The sequence below is a fragment of the Salmo trutta genome, chromosome 38, assembly GCF_901001165.1.
Source record: "Salmo trutta chromosome 38, fSalTru1.1, whole genome shotgun sequence".
Lineage (NCBI taxonomy): Eukaryota > Metazoa > Chordata > Actinopteri > Salmoniformes > Salmonidae > Salmo > Salmo trutta.
Genome location: NC_042994.1, coordinates 4,610,830 through 4,631,127, shown reverse-complemented (window position 1 = coordinate 4,631,127; position 20,298 = coordinate 4,610,830). Strand labels below are relative to the sequence as shown.

Here is a 20,298-nt window from a genome sequence, read left to right as displayed (position 1 = left end):
CAAACCTCACCTCCAGTAGACCTATAACTAATGTTATTATAAGTTATAGGCCTACTGTAAATAATTAGGCTATACATTTACGCACGGCAAAACAAAATGGCAAACTGTCAAGTCTTTATCACAATCAGAATAGATGGACCATGAATCATACGACTAGGCCTATATCTAACTCACAAAAACAACATAGGCACTTTTTCGTTAATAAAACATGTATAAAAATGACTATGGCAGAATATTATGCCTATATAGGTCAGTTGTTCTGACTAGGGAACTAGGATTGATTGTACTTTCCATTGACCTGACTGTAATCAGAGCCTGCTGTGGCGTTCAGTCAGTAGTCTAGTCAAGTGGACGAGAAGAAACAACGCCCACATGCGTATATAATTTCACCAGTTTATCCCATGCAAAACTCAACTCCATGTTCTATACCTACGACTAGACATGCATGCCATAGATATATGTAGGCTACTCACCACAGTCGCACTTTGAATTATCCTGCAGCAGAATTCCCTACTACCTATTGTGCTCTACCGGCTCCGTGCAACCTCCATGGAATTTACCGGACAGCGCCTCTGTCTGTTACAGGGTAGCGCATTCCTGCAAACGAGACCATTCCGAAAATGTATCATTATAGAAGTAGGACCTTGCATCCTACAGCCATATACAATTATGCATCTGTTTGATCATTTTTTTACACTAAATGCCAACAACATCAGTTACTTTAAAAGATTATGGATTACAACTTTATACCAAATGTAGGGCGGGTCCACTCTGTCCGATTGGGGTCAGTTGACAAATTCTTATATTCCATCTTTAACAACACTCTCAACTGTATGTTTCTCAAAAACGTCAGAAAGATCACAATTTCCTTACACGAATTGTCCTGAACAGACGTATCACCTTCCCAGAAGATGCTGCTGGTGATGGAGATTCTCCAGCTATTTCCATGTTACACCAAGGCCACCTAGTGGCCATTCTCACTGTGCCGTAGAAGTGCTGAGGCTACTCAGAAGTGAAGCAGACCGTCTGCATATAAATCAGATTTGTAGCAGGTAGTACATACAACCTAGATGTCTAAACATGACCAAGGTGAGTGTACTCGTGCTTATAGAATGAGGAGAAAAGAAAGCCCCGCACACGGCTCTTGCTCCTATGATATCACTTTAGTTTACTTTTCGAGCCGTATGCCTGAAGGCTTCGTCAGTGCTTGACGACCTGTGCTCAGTGTGAGGGTCTTCATTTTTTTTTCTAAGATATTAGATAGCAGAGAATTATTCCCACGCACCTGCAACAAGAAAACTCTGTTGTGCCAGTGCTTTTACTCTTTTATATAATTCATAAAAAGGATGTCTGGTGACGTAACACAGCCTACATCAGCTCAGAAAGATGTGTTTATGATTGTAGGGTTTCTATGGTAGACCACATACTGACCAGGTATGGTAGGCCCGCTTAACACTGGTGGTGTGGGCCAGGGTTTCCCAAACATCAGTCCCTAACGCTACACAGCGGATTCAAATCGTCAACGTTTTATGATGAGTTGGTGATTTGAATCAGCTGTGTAGTGCAGGGCAAAAACCAAAACATGCACCCAGGGAGAGCTCCAGGACCGAGTTTGGGAAACCCTGGTGTAGGCTATGTATAGCTTTGAGTTTAACTGTAGGCCTACTATAATAAAATGGTAGACCTGATTTTGTATATGCCAGATTTCTTCATAAATTACAGAAACAAGAACTTTGGCCATTTGTCTTAAAACCAAGTTATGCAAGTTAGCCAGTCTTACTTTTCTCAAGAATTGAATTTTTCTTTTTCATAGCCTGATTTTTGTACAACCGCCACGAGTGCTCCTGGAGACAATACACGTCACACTATAATAGAAGCCTTGACTAAATATGTTTTTGTTACGGAAAACATCTTTAGAAGGTATGCTAATAGTGTTAAACTCCGAGCTGAAGATAGAATTGTAAGGAACAGAACTTGTCCCCCCTTTGTACCCTTAGGGGCAATCTGCGATTGCTGCATACGCTTGTGGACTTTTAGACACTCAAAACACAGTTAAAATTGTGATTGTAAAATTGTACTTGCATCCAGAGCTCTGTCTTTGAATTTGAAAGTGGTTACATTTCTCCAGCCCCATCCCTCAGCTATTTACCAAATCAGTGGCGGGGTAACCGCTTTGTTATTGTTTGATTTGTAGATTGCCCCTTTAATCAAAGATTAAACAAATCCATTCACTTGCACAGCACGCTGTTAATAACCAGGAAGTGGAAAAACAAAGTTAGAGAAAATAAACATTTGTTTTTACATAAAGAAGCAAATTAATTTGTATAACTCATAAATTAAATAAACCAATTGCTCCAGGGGCGATGGACAATGGTGACCCTCGTCGACCCTCGTCGTGACCCCACTCCTTGCAGCAAGAAACACGTTTCCATTATATACTTGTTAAAGGACAAATATAAGCTCCACCCAAATTATTATAATTAAACTCAATAAAAGAAAAGGAGCGCGAGAAGTGTGTTTACAAATGTTCTGGTGAGGCAGTGTGTGGTGGGAGCTTTCTCACAAACCTCATCATTAGTTTGATACTGTTGATTTGTTGCCGCAGATGGTTTGTTTACATAGCAGGTAAGGATAAATAATGTGTCAGGTTAGGTGAATTAACGCAGCAGGTTAGGTGAATTAACGTAGCAGGTTAGGAGAATGAGGATAAAGGTTAGGAAAAAGGTTAGGAAAGGGCTTTACGGTTACAATGCTACAGTTGTCAACAGCTGTTATCCCCAACACGACCGTTAGATGGCGCTGTATGCCTACTCTCGTCACAACGGGAGAAACGTTAACAAACCATACATAGCGACAAATCATCAGCGTCATAACAGCGACAAACGTGTCGGGCGAGCAGGCATTTTCCACAGCACTTTTCAATTAGGTGGGGCAGCGCCCCCAACACTTTTGATTTGATTCAATAAAAATGTTGACGCAAAAAGCGTTGAAAACAGGGACAAAGTAGACCTACTGTAAATAAATGGTGACGCTCACACATCAGGAGAAAGGAGATAATATTAGGACGCACCCAGTGTGTGACTATACGTTCCTCCCCTTACCATGGAACAGCGTGCATCCCCATCACAAGTTTACCTCCCACTACAATCAAGGGCCAAAATAGGACCAGTGAAGTACCTTCTCCACCTTGAGGGCCCTCTGAAATGTGTAAATGACCTATAAATAACTCACACTGGAGTGTGTGTGTGTGTGTGTGTGTGTGTGTGTGTGTGTGTGTGTGTGTGTGTGTGTGTGTGTGTGTGACACCTACCAAAAACAACACTCTGATCTGATGGTCCGTTATGACAGCTATTTCTAGCTAGGAGTGAATAGCCTATTCTGCTCAGCCCCTTCACGAGGGGAAATGACCATGATGGTCAACAGAGGAATGGGGAATGAGTGATATGGAAAAAGAGATGAGTCTAAATATGTCCATGTTCACTGTTTGTGTCAGTGAGCAATGAAAAATGTGTTGGTGTATCAGATCAAACGTGTTTAAATATCTTTCATTTGCGTCTTCATTTCTGCCGCTGTTCCTTTTTTCTTGTGAACTTGCACGCCTCAACCTTGACCTCATGGTTGTGTCTCAATTTGGGACACATCACATGATGTAGTGATACATCACCTTAATTAAAGTACAGTCAGATTACCCTGGTAGTCAGATTCATGTTCCTGAGAATCCAACCCAACCCAATAGATACACGGGTACTCCTTCCGTCCAACACCAATCCACACCCATAGATGTTCACTCATGAATAGAAAATTGTTCTCATCCAGGCTATCTATTTCTAATGCATCTATTCTTTATGCATCTATGATTTGCCTGTCAGATTAATGGTATGGCCACACAGAGACACATGGATTAAATGTGCATCATTGTGCGTCATTAAACGTAAAGTGTCATTATGCGCGTAACGCTGGTGACAGGTGTGTGCCCAAACGAGCAGCCTGGTATCAACACCAAATATCAATGCGCCTGGCCCACATAGCTTCCACCTAAGCCAGATGTTTCCACCTAAATCAACTTCTCCCAATGGCATCAGTGGAAGTTACGGTTTTCTCTGGATAGAAAAAGAGATGTAGATCCATGCTGTCATCTATTCTATGTACAGTATCTATATCTATGCAGCAATTAATCCACACTCTTTATGCTATCGTCACAACAGCCACATAGTGTCTGGGGCGTAGAACTATTAACATTGTCATCAATGCTCTTTGTATCTGCTGTCATCTATGCAGTATCTATATTTATGCATCTACAGTATACTCTGATTCTGCTATCACCACAACCACATAGTGTGTGGGGACATAGAACTATAGAACTACAGTAACATAGTAACAGTCCGGAGTGTAGTGTGTAGGGACATAAAACTATAGTAACACAGTAGCATTCCAGAGTGTAGTGTGTAGGGACATAAAACTATAGTAACACAGTAGCATTCCAGAGTGTAGTGACTGTGATGATTGTTTAAACTACAATCCCACTCCGCCTTTAAACTAATACTCAATCAAATCTGCCTATCCCAAGAACAGTCGATGATTCCTTGTCTCAGTTCAAGCGGGACTGAAAAAGGTTGATGAACCTCATAAAGTAGGCTGGACACAGCTTGGGGATGTTATCTAAGCCCAAGTGATAAAGATGTACAGTTTAGCGGGCATCCTTAGAGCCTAGCACCTGACTCTTTTTCCAACTGTCTATGTTAGGCAAGAGCTTCCACAGTGAATGCTATAAAGATAATCTCTCTCGGCTGGCTAAACCTCAGATTAAATCATTTTCCGACTCCTACTAATGTTATATACTGAACAAAAATATAAACGCAACATGTAAAGTGTTGGTCCCATGTTTCATGAGCTGAAAAAAAAAATCCCAGACATTTTCCATATGCACATAAAGCTTATTTCTCAAAAATGTTGTGTACACATTTGTTTACATTCCTGTTAGTCAGCATTTCATCTTTGCCAAGATAATCCATCCACCTGACAGGTGTGGTATATCAAGAAGCTGTTTAAACAGCATGATCATTACACAGGTGCACATTGTGCTGGGGACAATAAAAGGCCACTTTAAAATGTGCAGTTTTGTCACACAACACAATTCCACAGATGTTTGGCGTGCTGACTGCAGGAATGTCCACCAGAGCTGTTGCCAGAGAATTTAATGTTAATTTCTCTACCATTTTAGAGAATTTGGCAGTACATCCAACCTGCCTCACAACCGCAGACCACGTTAACCACGCCAGCCCAGGACCTACACATCCGGCTTCTTCACCAGCGGAATCGTCTGAGACCAGCCACCATGTCAGCTGATGAAACTGTGGGTTTGCACAACAGAAGAATTTCTGCACAAACTGTCAGAAACCATCTCAGGGAAGCTCATCTATGTGCTCGTTGTCCTCACCAGGGTCTTGACTTGACTGCAATTCGGCGTTGTAACCGACTTTAGTGGCCAAATGCTCATCTTCGATGGCCACTAGCACGCTGGAAAAGTGCTCTTTACGGATTAATCTCGGTTTCAATTGTACCGGGCAGATGGCAGACAGCATGTATGGCATCGTGTGTGTGAACAGTTGGCTGATGCAAACGTTGTGAACAGAGTGCCCCATGGGGGCAGTGGGGTCATGGTATAGGCAGGCATAAGCTACAGACAATGAGCACAATTGCATTTTATCAATTACAATTGCATTGTCGTGCCATTCATCCGCCGCCATCATCATTATCATGTTTCAACATGATAATGCACGGCCCCATGTCGCAAGCATCTGTATACAATTCCTGGAAGATGAAAATGTCCCAGTTCTTCCGTGTTCTGCATACTCACCAGACATGTCACCCATTAAGCATGTTTGGAATGCTCTGGATCAACGTGTACGACAGCGTGTTCCAGTTCCCGCCAATATCCAGCAACTTCGCACAGCCATTGAAGAGGAGTGGGACAACAATCCACAGGCCACAATCAACAGCCTGATCAACTCTATGCGAAGGAGATGTGTCGCGCTGCATGAGGCAAATGGTGGTCACACCAGATACTGACTGGTTTTCTGACCAGATGCTAAAATCCTCAATCAATTAAACCAATTAAGAACCTTAAGTAAAATAACATGCACTGATGACATAGCGTCCGGAACAACAAAACTGAGTTTCATTCAAGATTCCAGACCGGCATAAAATACTCAAGCATGATAAATGTAGATATGTAAGACATTTTTGCGCCCTTAACTCAGTATATAGGACTACCAATACACAGTTTTTGTTTAGTACAATTATATGAGAAGCACAATGTTTTAATAATAAGAAAAAATTTCTCGCCTTCTAAAACTACAGTACAGTATATTTCTTTCCCCCTCAAGGTGAAATGGTTCATAGAGTAAAAGGTAAACTTAAAAATGACTTTAAAATACTATCAATGAAGAGATCCTACACTCTTAGAAACAAGGTGCTTTCTAAAACCTTAGGAGAACCCTTTTGAAAACTCTTTTTGGTTGCAGGTAGAACCCTTTTGGGTTCCATGTAGAGCCCTTTCTACAGAGGGTTCTACACGGAACCCAACAAGGTTCTACTTAGAAGCAAAAGGGGTTCTCCTATGGGTTAAAAACTATAATCACACTTTTATCAGCCAGTCAGTCAGTCATTCAGCCAACCAGCCAGCCAGCCAGTCAGTAAGTCAGTCATTCAGCTAACCAGCCAGTCAGTCAGTCAGTCAGTCATTCAGCCAACCAGCCAAGTCAGTCAGTCATTCAGCTAACCAGCCAGCCAGCCAGTCAGTCATTCAGCCAACCAACCAGTCAGCCAACCAGTCATTCAACTAGACAGTCAGCCAGCCAATCAGTCATTCAGCCAACCAGTCAGCTAATCAGGCAGTCACTCAGTCAATCAGCCAACCAGCCAGCCAGCCAGCCAGCCCCTCCTTTCCTATGCTCCATAGAATAGATACAGTGGTTTTGGCTGGACCAATCGGCTGCTTAAACAGCAGGGGTTGATGCTGGGAGAGAGAGAGAGGCACAGAGAGGGAGGCTGCACACAAATCTCTCACACACACACACGGTCGTTCCTTCTGAGACCAAACACACACACTCGCTTACACACAGACACACACCCTGGATCTCTTTCACTCATAGAGTTTTATTATACACTTTTGATTTGGATTTTGCATGTACATTTTGAATTGGTTTTATTTTTTGCATGTTTTCATACAATTAGTACAATACACACATTTGCCAATATGTGCCTTGTTCCAGTTGTCATGCTGTTGGCTTTTCTGGGTAAGTACGTCAATGGTTTTTTAAGTACTTTTGCAATACTTAAGCCTGGTTGGTTTGCAGTTCTTTTGTATACGAAGTGCTGTTTACTTGGTTACTGTAGAGGGTGTGGGAAAAGGTCACATAACATTTACACCTTGAAATCCACTTGCTTAGATAATAATTGATTGTTAACTATTACTATTAACTATCCCTAAAAAGAGGTTATGATCAATAAAGTTCCTTTCTAAATACTTTGTTTTATTCAATCAATCAAACTAATCTATCAAACTAATCTAGCAAACTAATCTATCAAGTATCAAACTAATCTATCATGTATCAAACTAATGTATCAAACTAATCAATCAAACTAATCTATCAAACTAATCTATCAAGTATCAAACTAATCTAGCAAGTATCACACTAATGTATCAAACTTGATGGCAAAAATCACAGTGATGTTCCAATGGAGTTGTCTTCTGCATGGTTGACTTCACAGGTTCAGAACACACCTGTGGTGTATATTTACATTTTACTCTATGTTAGAACTTTTTCACCCTTAGATACATACACTCCACCCGTAGCAGCTATGAATGTCATTTGATACTGTAGCATTTCTCAGGGCTACCCAGGCTAATTGATAGAATTACATGCGCTGAGAGACAATGTCTGCTTCCCAAATAGCACCCTATTCCCTACATAGTGCACTACTTTTGATTAAAGCCCTATAGTTTCAGACAATGTTATTGGCCCATTGGGTAGCAAGGGTTATAGCCATTTCATTCATCTTTAATACATGGCTTGGCTCACGCAGCAGTCTTTGGCTCCAGTAGCCTATTCTCTATGGCTGAGTTGAGCTCTTGTATGAAATCCATTCATGTGTTACATGAGACCAGTGTAATTTCAATGTGTGCCACTAGCTTAGATGAGGTGAGCAGTATACTCCTGGTAAGGGGGCATATCGGTTAAGTGAGAGGTGGAGTCCAATAGCCCACATTCATAGGTGCTTTGTTTACTTCCTCCAGATATCCTAATATTGATGTTTACTGCATACCTTACATTCATAACAGTCCTGAGTCATAGGCTATCATTCAGCTAGAATATGAAGGCATATTAACTGGTAGGCATATCTGTTTTATAGGCTACTACATGCATGTTGATGACTTAATATTACTAATTCTTACATTCATAACAGTCCTGAGTCATAGGCTATCATTCAGCTAGAATATGAAGGCATATTAACTGGTAGGCATATCTGTTTTATAGGCTACTACATGCATGTTGATTACTTAATATGACTAATTCGCTGCAGCTATCTGTCATCATCTCATGTTAAATATACTTGCTATTGAAATTACAGTGATGATGAAATGTACTAGTTATTAACATTCAGTGGTGTAAAGTACTTAAGTATAACTACTTTAAAGTACTACTTAAGTTGTTGTTTTGGGTATCTGTACTTTATTTTACAATTTATATTTTTGACAACTTTTACTTTTACTTCACTACATTCTTAAAGACAATGATGTACTTTTTACTCCATACATTTTCCCTGACACCCAAAAGTACTGTTGATTACATTTTGAATGCTTAGCAGGACAGGAAAATTGTCTAATTCACACACTCATCCTACTGCCTTTGATCTGGTGGACTCACTAAACACACATGCTTTGTTTGTAAATTATTTCTGAGTGTTGAATTGTGCCCCTGGCTTTCCGTAAAAAAAAAAAAAAAGAAAATGGTGCCGCCTGGTTTGGTTATAAGGAATTTGAAATGATTTATACTTTTGATACTTAAGTATATTTTAGCAATTACATGTACTTTTGATACTTAAGTATATTTAGAACCAAATACTTTTAGATGTTTACTCAAGTAGGATTTTACTGGGTGACTTTTACTTGAGTCATTTTCTATTAAGGTATCTTAACTTTTACTCAAGTATGACATTTGGTTACTTGTTCCACCACTATTGACATTGCAGTGATAATGAAATATACTAGCTCTTGACATTACAGTGATGATGAAATATACTAGCTATTGACATTACTGTGATGATTAAATATACTAGCTATTGACATTACAGTAATGATGAAAATATACTAGCTATTGACACTACAGTGATGATGAACTATACTAGCTATTGACATTACAGTGATGATGAACTATACTAGCTATTGACATTACAGTGATGAGGAAGTTACTGTAATAGTGGGGAAACTCTTTCTACATGCCTTGGAAAATATGTTCGTTTAACCACTGCTACTGTATAGTTGTCAATACTTAAGCTTAAATATAATAAACCACTTTAAGATTATCCTAAAAGGCCTAGTGAAGTCAAAAACATGAATTCCTGTGTTTTATATATATTTCCACACTATGGCCCCCATAGTGGTTGAAATAATACTGTGAAATTGTGAAGATTATAATAATGACCTTTTAGTGTAAGAGCTGTTTGAAAAGACCGTCAGAAATTTCAGCCTGTTTTGGTGGGATGGAGCTTTGGCCTGCCTGGTAATTAGTTAATAGACCAATAAGAAAGAGAGTTCCAAACGTCTCTGCCAATAACAGCTAGTTTTCAGTTTTCTTCTCCCAACTCAGACCACTCCAAGACAGTCCTAGCAAAATTCTTGCTTGAGAAATTGCCCTTTATCAAGAAGCTATTTTGGTTTATTTTCAACCATTTTAATTGAGAACGATCACAGTAAGGTACTTATTTGTTACCCAGAAATGATATTTAGATAAAAACGGCTGCATTGGACCTTTAAGAACTTCCTTGAGAAATGAGAAAGATCAATATCAATTACTAAACCTGTCAGTTATTACGTCCATAATGGCAAAGCATGTGAACACTCCAAAACAATTCAGATGTAACACAATAAGGACGTACTTCCTTGTGCACTTATTTACTTCCACGTTTGTCTGTCTGTATGTCTCTCTGTCTGTTTGGCTGTGTTTTTCAGGTTCCAGTTCCTGCACCCAGTTTCAGGCCAACCTAAACATGGGGGGAGTCACGGGATGGGTGCGGTTTGACTCCACTAATCAGACGGCGACCGTAAACGTCACTGGTACCGGAACCTGTGATTCGTCGCTCAACTTCACCCTGAGTGTGTTCCCTGTGATGTTCGGCCATTTTGCTCAGCCTTGCCTTGAAGCCAACGTAGGAGCGAGCATCTTCACGTTCACCATTGATCCATTCTCATCCAACACCACTGTTAATATGTCCAGTCTATTTAAGCAGAGGTCAAATCTGGATGACCTTTCGTTGACCTTGGAGACGTGCAACGGCACCAAAGCTTGTACAGTCATAAGCGGTCAAACCACAGTTCAGACGTGGCAGGCCAGGTTCTTCAGCTCGGTCGCCGGTGACATTTACATCAGGCAGAACGTCAGACAGACCCACGCCAGGGTACTCACAAACTTGGCAACGATTGGTCAGGTCGGTGCTACGGCAACCAACATCACCATTTTGACGTCGCAGAGTTCTGCTAGAGACTGTAAGGCTCTTCTGGATAGTCTGGAACCTTCATCTCTCACCCAGCTTGGGGAACTGAAAGTAGGCAGCCCTCTTACACCCGTCAAGTCTCGTTTGGACCTCGCTAGCTTCAGCTCCAACACCCGCTTCGCTCTCCTCAAACTGGGGTCTTCGAGTTATATGTGTGCCGAGATCAGAACAATGGACAGGAAGGAGGTGAGCGCCCTGGTGAACATGAGAGGGGTCAAGGGTTACTTCCTCTTCAGGCAGGACTCGCCGTTCGAAGTCACAAAAATGAGAGTGAATCTGACCAATCTGGGGAGCCGGGTCGGACCCTATCACATCCACCATTTCCCCACATCTCCTATGAGGTCACCTCCGCAGACGACCTGCTCCAACGACAACGTTGGAGGCCATTGGAACCCGTTCGGGATGGACACTAAAGATCCCACCTACCCCTCTGGACCTGGGTCGACCCATGACCGGTATGAAGTAGGGGACCTCAGCGCCAGGCATGGGTCACTAGAGGGTAAAGCTGTGATGGATGCAGTTTTCACAGACTTCAACCTCCCTCTGTTCGGACAGAACAGCATAGTGGGTCGGTCTGTGGTAATCCACCGTCCGGATGGAACTAGGTTCCTGTGCGCCTACATAGGCTACCCAGGAGAGGTGCATGTAGCCAGGGCTACATTCCGTCACCCTGTGGTGGGTATGGTCCAGTTCGTCCAACTCAAGAGCAACCCGTTGTCTGATGTCACAGTCTTCATGGATCTGTCCTATGGGAGACCCTCCGAGACCGCTACGCGTAACCACCACTGGCACATCCACATGTATCCTATCAGCTCGGAGACAGACGCGGACAAGGGGAGGTGTGGGACCACGGGGGACCACTGGAACCCCTTCAACGTGGACACAAAGGATTTGAGCTACGCCCTCCACTGCGGCCCCTCCAGCCCCTTTTCCTGTGAGGTGGGGGACCTCTCCAAAAAGCACAGCACCCTCGAACTGGGGACCCGAGTGGGTCAGGCGTCGGCCAAACACTTCTTCACGGATACCACTTCCTGGTTGTCACTTCCCGCCAGGTCGGGCTCCATGATTGGTCGATCGGTGGTGATTCACAGTGCGGAGGGCGCCGCCCCCAGGATAGCTTGTGCTAACCTCACTGAGGTCCGAATGCCTGCGGCGGTCTTGGGCCCCTGGCATGGACCAGGGGCCTCCAGGGGCCAGATCCGGTTCTCCCAGGCTTTCCCTCAGGGCCCAACCATGATGGACGTCTCCCTGGCTGGACTCAGCTCCAGGGCTGGGGGCTACCACGTCCACATGCTGCCTATCAGTACCACAGGTACTATTTCATGTTCTTTATAATGGGAGCCAGATGTCCTTGAGTGTTGTGAAAGTCCTCTAGTGTTCTGAGTGTTTGTTCAGCCTTTGTGTGTATATCTGTTAATTCATTTGAAAGTTGTAACTGTTTTGTAATATGAACAGATTACTTGATCAAATCTTAATTTTTTTAAAACACAAAGTATCAATCCTTTTCCCTCATTTTGTGAAAGGCGTTTATCAAATAGAACATATTATTATTAATATTACAGGAGAGCCCTGCTCGGACAACAACGTCATGGACCACTTTAACCCCTTCTCCTGGAATGTGTCTACTTCTCCTGCTCCGGGGTCAGGGACTGTGGATGAATATGAGACTGGGGACATCAGCGGGAAGTTCGGGATGCTGACGGATCAGAACCAGACACAGACTCAGTATTTGGACGGGAATATGCCGATGACAGGGCCGAACAGTATAGTGGGGAGGTCATTGGTGGTTCACTACACTAACGGATCCAGGTGAGTGTGGGGATTTTGTGTGTGTGTGAGAGAGAGAGAGTTTTGAGTTTCTATAAAACCTTTATTTTATACTCAAGTGTTAACATAAATTATGACACACTGCCTTTTCAGAAATGAAACAACCAATGTAATTCCTAAAAAATAAAAATACAAAAGAACATATACATTCAACTTATTTCATCAACAAAAAATAATTTCCCCTCTACAAAACAAAGTGCTCCTTCGTATGCCCACTTCTCCTCAAACAATGGGAGATCTTTTACAGCTGAGAAGAACTCAAAATCCACTTTTATTCTTACTTTCACTAATCCTTTAAAAACACATCTTACATCCTGCCCATATCCCGTTTCTATCTTATGTTTCCTACTCAGAAAAATGGACATCTTAGCTTGTCCCAAAATAAAATTGAACAGTTGACATTTTCTTTTCTGTTGCTTACTATATTGAAACCCCAAAATAAAAACAGTGTTATTGAAAATCTCCCCTACAGCTTTAAACAAAGACTTCAGCATTTCCAAGAGAGGTTTTATCCTCTCACACTCCATAAAACAGTGAAAAATGGTTTCTCTTATATTACAAAAAGGACATCCATCTCCAACATCTGAGTTAATAACAGATACAAAAGCATTAACTGCAATGATGCCATGCAAAACCCTCCATTGCATATCACCAGTACCCTTTTGTAACGGTGGCTTGTACAGTGCTCTCCATGCTGGCTTTACCTTGTCATCAATGCCCAATTTGTCTTTTCTATTTTTCAATTTATCTTTATTCAACACCTTGACACACCCCCTATATAAGTCTTTCCCATTCACCTCATCCAAACCCACCTCTTCCAACCCTCTCAAATCCAGTAATAACGCCTTTCTTTCTGACTCTGGGATATTTGGTGTAATCCCTAGTCTTGGAAATGAGACGTCTTCATCTTGTACCTTCTTGTGGCTATGAAGCATACCCCACTCTTCTGCTGACAGAGCCTTCCTGCAGCTTCCCAGCAGTTGTCCGACAATCCTTTCCGACCTCACCCCCAAATGTTCAGCCACCCGTCTTCCATCCATTAATGTGGGCCCAGCCATGGCCATTAACTGTTTTAAGGTAATGATTTTGCCCTTCACCAGAATCTTGGAAAAATGTGGAACAGTTGCAGTTGTACAATCCAGTCTTGCCCCATACACCAGAGGTTCCTCCAACAGCCAATGCACTGACTCCGCTGAAGTTCGTCTGGACACCTTCATTATGCTCCACACCCTAAGAAGGCCTCTGTAAAACGGAGGTATTCCCTCCCTGGAAATCTGGCTACTCTCAACCAAAAATAAAGCTTTCTTTAAACCTAATCCTCCAACCTGCTGTAATACAAGACCTGCCACCCCTCTCCAAACCACATTTTCCGGTCCATAAAGCAACCTTTGAATAAACTGAAACCGGAAAGCAGCAGCCCTACTAGCAAGATGTACAAGACCTTGTCCCCCCTCCTCTTTTGACAAATACAAAACACTTTGTGGAACCAAGTGATATTTATCCCAAAAGAAATCCACAATTATTGCCTGTATCTTAGCCAGAAGGCCAGATGGTGGTTCTAAAACTGACAACCGATGCCACAGTGCAGAGGCAATCACATTGTTAACTATAATAGTGCGCCCCCTATATGACATACGAGATAGCAACCAACGCCATCTCCTCATCCTCCCTTCCACCATTTCAATCACCCCAATCCAATTTTTTTCCATAGTCCCCTCATCTCCTAGGTACACTCCAAGATACTTAAAACCTCCCTTACACCATTCCAGCCCCTCTGGCAAAGCCATGATCCCTCCAGACCATTCTCCAATCTGTAAAGCACAACTCTTTTCCCAATTTACCTTTGCAGAGGATATTCCAATAAAACGATCAACCATTAGACTCAAACTATCCACCTCCGCTTGATTTTTCACTAAAACAACTACATCATCAGCATAGGCTGAGAGACGAATAGGAGGAATATCCCTTGAAAGGTACACCCCTTCAATGCGACTTCTAATGCTATTTAGTAGTGGCTCTATAGCAATGGCATATAACATTCCCGACAAAGAACATCCCTGCCTAATACCTCTACACACTTTAAAAGGAGCACTCAAACCACCGTTAACTTTCAATACACTTTCAATGTCACCATATATCACCTCTATCATGGCAATAAAACCAGAGCTGAACCCATACGCCTCAAAAGTGTGCCATAAATATTGATGTTCAACTCGGTCAAATGCCTTTTCCTGATCAATTGAAATTAGACCAGCATCCAACCCAATAGCCCTAGAGACGTCCAAAAAATCACGAATCAGAGAAATGTTATCCCTATCTGCCTGCCAGGAACACAGTAGGACTGGTCCGTATGTATGATTTGACCCATCACCTCCCTCAACCTGTTGGACAAAGCCTTTGACAGGATCTTATAATCAGTGCACAATAAAGCCACCGGCCTCCAGTTCTTCACCTCCCTAGGGTCACCCTTTTTGGGCAGTAGGGTGAGGACAGCCCTTCTGCAGCTTATTGGTAGTAACCCTCCGGTTAAACTATCATTAACTACTGCTAGCCAATCCTCTCCCAACATAGCCCAAAAAGACTTAAAAAAGTCAGCGGGAAGCCCATCAATGCCTGGTGCCCTTCCATTTTCCATGCCTTTTAATGCAGTGTATAACTCCTGCAAAGACAATGGTTGCTCAAGCTCACCCTGAGCTTCTGCAGCCACCTGTGGGAGCCCATCAAGGAACTGCTGTGTCACTGTTTTATCCTCTTTGTACTCACACTTGTAGAGCTCAGCATAGAACTCTACTGCCCTCTTTCTAATTTCACTAGGTCTAGTGAGCTCTTGTCCAACAGCTGATTTGAGACAATGAATCATTTTTCTTTGTCCATTCTTTTTCTCTAAACCAAAGAAAAATTTGGATGAGGCATCCATTTCAGAGATTCCCTGAAACTTACTTCTCACCAATGCCCCCTGTGCTCTGATACCCAGCAGGTCTGCCAATGCAGCTTTTTTTCCTCTTGAGAGCCTGAGTGTGGCCTCGATCTCCTGTGGTCTCAACCAACGTCATGAGTTCCACTATTTCAGTCTCTAGGGCTTTCATTGATCTGGTGATATCCTTGGTGACATTCCTCATGTCTTGCTTACAGAATTGTTGAATCTGGATTTTCCCTATATCCCACCACTGTTGAAGGGATACAAAACTGGCCTTTTGAGACCTCCACCTCTCCCAGAAAAAACTAAAACATTTCCTGAAGTGAGCATCACTCAATAAAGTTATGTTAAAATGCCAGTATGCGCTTTTAGGTTTTACATCGTTAATGAACACCACCTCTGTTATTAAACAATGATCAGAAAATCCCACTGGGGTTATCACACTTGATTTACAGACCTGAGATTGATGCTCAAAACAATAAAACCTATCTAACCTGGCCATAGAGATGGTGTTCTCTCTCACATGCACCCAGGTATACTGCCTTGTGCCTCCATGTTGACTCCGCCAAATGTCACACAGTTCATTTGTTACAATGAGACGTTTTTAAAAAGTCCTTGAGGCTATATGAAGTTCTTTGTGATTTCTATCTAAATCACTGACTGTGCAGTTAAAATCCCCAGCAATAAATAAATAATCTTCATTGTTACATTTCTCAATCGTATTTGATAATGTCTCTAAAAAGCATACCCTCTCAACTGCCACCACTGGGCATATACATTTATCAGACACATAGTGATGTTTTCATACCTTACTCTAACTTTTAATAACCTCCCCTCAACTACCTCTTCAACCTCATATGACAAAGGCAAAAACCCTTTTGAGAACAAGATGGCCACACCCCCACTTTTTGAGTTTTTATGACTACACACCACTGTCCCCCCCCACTCCTGCGTTTCTTGTAGAAAAATTGTCACTTCCCTTTCCCCTAATTAACTCATACACTATGGCTCTTTTTTAACGTCTCTTGCCCCATTTATGTTTAAAGAAGAAATCTTAAAACTGCTCATGGATGAAGAAAAAAAAATACAGAGGAAGACCCAGAAACCACTTCTCTTTACAGAGTTAAAGCTGCAACTGAACTCTTTCATTTTCTTTAGAATTTACATCACTTATCACTCTCGTGACCACTTTCTTGAGTCTAGCAATTTCAGGGCTTGTCAACCCTCCCCCTGTTATTGTTTACATCAGAAACTTTACTGATTCAATAAACAATTCACTATCAGGGAAAAAATCTGTTACATTATAATCCTGCATATATTTCTTCCCTTTTGTCAACTTCAGAAATTGACGTACCTTCTTGACGTACCCCATTTATCTCACTATTTTGTTGTGACGCGTCAGATGACTCACTCTCGCTATCCTCCCCAGAAGAAAACTCCACCATCTCTACAACCTGTTTATCTTCAAGTGATTTATCAATCTCTACCTTCCTCTTGGAATTAGACCCTTCACCACCCCTTACATTCTTCCTCTTACTCCTCGGTACTTTGAAAACAGCTGCTTCCTTTTCCATTATTTCAATCTCCTCTTGACCTCCAATTTAATTTTCCAGCACCACCTCAGCGACGGCAGTCGCAATCTCACCGACTGTTTCCCCTCCCTCTTTGTTCTGATCTACCACAATTGACCCCGTATCCACAATGCTTTCCTCTCCTACTTTTCCTACCACATCTGCCCACCTTCTCCCTTCCCCTGCACCCTTGGCATGTTCATCCCTTCACGGTGGTGCGTTAGCTGCACCAGCACTAGAGCTGCTACCGGGCTCTGCGTGCTCATTCTCGGGACAATTACGCACCAAATGCCCCTCTCTTCCACAGCCAAAGCATTTCATTGATTCAGTAGAAGCGTAGAAGACATAATCAAATCCATCAATCTTAAAACTGAATGCTAAATTCAGTTCATCAGTGTCCAATTTTAAAATCATATGCACTTGTCTCCTATGAGACACGACATGTTTCAGCAACGGAGATTTGCATCCAAAAAGAACCTTCTTTATTGTTGATACAATATAACCATGACGAGATAACTCTGGCTCCAACACTTCATCTCTAACAAATGGTGGCACGTTAGAAAGTATAACTTTCTTTGCCGGATTCATAAGCGGAAATACCGGTGTCTGTGTCTCCCGCAACACAACACCACTCTCAACTATCTTATTCACCTTTTCAATGGAATCTAAGAATATCACTACAGCGCTATTCATCCTTGAAGCTGATTTGATACTATCATACCCAATGATAGCACCCACTGCCAAGCTACATTCTTCCACTGAACACCCGGCCGCAGCAGGAATCTTTACTCCATGTCGCCGACTAAGTTTTTCAAATTCCAAACTTCCGCGAGTGGCCATTGCAAACAGCCCCACCCGCTGGTTGTGCCCTCGCGAAAACCAACCTCAACGATCCCACCACCCCTATACGTGCTTAGTGATATTTAGACAAAATACCCTTAAAACAACTAAACTAATCAACATATATATATATATATATATACACACCAAAACCCAATAGAGTGAAGATAATTCCAGTCGCTCTCACAATCACTCCTGCTTCACGACTCACTCCCAGCATGCACTCCAACGAGAGAGAGAGGGGGAATGTGTCCTTTGTCATGGGTCTGTATAGCCACAGTTCCCTCCAGGAGTGCTATAAACAGCCAAACCAAAAATACACAAGGGGAAAGATTGTAACAGGTGGTGTGTGATTAATTCAAGACTGCTGTAGACTTGGTTCCTCTTTGGGTCACATTTGTGATACCTTGACATTCATGAATGAAACTTCTGACAAACTTTGAATGTTTTACATTACCATTCCGTTCCTCTTTAGCTCAGTCAGTTCACGCAGAATAATTTCTGACTCAAATCAAACACTTTACTCATGTAAAATGGAGATAGCTATATTCACTTTTATTTTTTTTAAATGTGACCTTTATTTCACTAGGCAAGTCAGTTAATAACCGATTCTTATTTACAATGACGGCCTCCCAGGGAACAGTGGGTTAACTGCCTTGTTCAGGGGCAGAACAACAGATTTTTACCTTGTCAGCTCAGGGATTCGATCCAGAAACCTTTTGGTTACTGGCCCAACACTCACACAGACATTTGAGTCATTTAGCAGATGCACTTATTCAGAGTGATTTACAGTACTGTGTGCATATATTTTCATACAGTACTGATCCCCCGTGGGAATTGAACCCACAAACCTGGCATTGCAAGCATCATGCTCTACCAAATGAGCTACACTTGACCATACAGGACATGGGACAGCTCACATTATTACCTTGAACAAAGCTTCTTTGGCACAACAAGAAGCCAAACACGTAAAGTAGGGCCTTTATAGGGTAGGATGTCTGGAATACTGTATCCTCATCTCTTGTTGTGGTGTTGACTTATAAAGTGGGTATGTCTTCTGAATCGGCATAACAGTTTATAACACATCTGAATCATGTTTGCATCCCCTAAATGTTTCATTTTTGAGTCGTTCACAATAATTGTTTTCTTTAATGAGTTCATATTTTGTCTTTTTGTGTTTGTGAATTCCAGGATGCGGTGTGCTGACGTCTTAGCTGAGAATGCAACAGATGGACACTGGGTGTTTGCCAAGGCTGTCTTCAAAAGCACGGTGACAGGGACAGTCACACTGGTAAGACCTGGATCTCACCTTTGCTCTCTACAGTATTCAGATGGCACAAAAGTACTTCAGTGGTTTGAATCTGGTCTAATGCTATTTCAGAAAAAAATCCAATAAAGCATTAATTGCCAAATATATACAACAAAAAAAGACTTCATTATTGCCTACAGGGGAAACGTATTTAGACTAATTCAGACCATGAGGAATACAACAACACGCATCTGCAGGGGTGAATGTTATTCCGTTTATGATACGTCCCAGGACAGTAAGCTGGCGAATCATTACAAAGCTGCCACAAAAACATGACACTGTATTTTCTGCTGCGCCAGACAGTGAATTCATTAGGGCTGTGGCAGAGTCCTGTGTGTGACGGTAGGGCGTGTCTGGATCTGTGTGTGTATATCTGTGAGTGTTTGTGTTTGTCTATGTGTGTCTATGGCTGTGTTTACACAGGCAGCCCATTTCTGATGTTTTTCTTTTCATTAATTGGTCTTTTGAACAATCAAATTGGTCAAAAGACCAATTTGTGGAAAAAATATCAGAATTGGGCTCCCTGTGTAAACACAGCCATGTAGTATTGGCCTGTAGAGTCAGCCCCCAGCCCCCCGGCAACCCCCAGGCAGCCCCCGGCAACCCCCAGTCTAAAGCACTCAGGAGAACAGCTGTATTTGTCAGGCTCCTATACAGACCTGTGTCCTCCACAGTGTATCTCCATTACTGTTTAGGATGCTTAGAGAACCTGTCAAATATCCTTTCAAATATTATGGTCTATCAGATGCAGGATTTGCGTATTCTTTACAGACAGTTTAGAACACCTGGTATGAGCGGCTCATAAAACAAGTGCTAATATAGCTTTGCTGATAGGACAGCAGGTGTTCATGTTCCCAGTGACGTAAGATTTCATAACCTTAAAACACCTGGTTAAATTACATTGACTCAGTAACTAGTCTAACAGTATCCTCTACTGTCTTCAGTCCCATTGACTCAGTAACTAGTCTAACAGTATCCTCTACTGTCTTCAGTCCCATTGACTCAGTAACTAGTCTAACAGTATCCTCTATTGTCTTCAGTCCCATTGACTCAGTAAC

At 42.1% G+C, this 20,298-nt stretch overlaps 1 protein-coding gene across 3 annotated transcripts in view; it reads left to right on the top strand.

The window, feature by feature from the left end:
• The first annotated feature begins 610 nt into the window (after window positions 1-610).
• Window positions 611-20,298, top strand: part of LOC115178842 (uncharacterized) — a 31,337-nt gene continuing 11,649 nt past the window's right edge. The window contains exons 1-4 of one of the 3 annotated variants that reach the window (XM_029740203.1): window positions 611-636; window positions 10,235-12,088; window positions 12,339-12,585; window positions 19,123-19,222. In XM_029740203.1, the coding sequence (XP_029596063.1) occupies window positions 621-636; window positions 10,235-12,088; window positions 12,339-12,585; window positions 19,123-19,222 (2,217 nt within the window). In that variant the 5' untranslated portion in view covers window positions 611-620. Of the gene's footprint in view, window positions 637-1,015; window positions 1,090-7,115; window positions 7,299-10,234; window positions 12,089-12,338; window positions 12,586-19,122; window positions 19,223-20,298 lie in introns of those variants that run through there. The other 2 variants (XM_029740202.1, XM_029740201.1) reach the window with 2 other exon arrangements.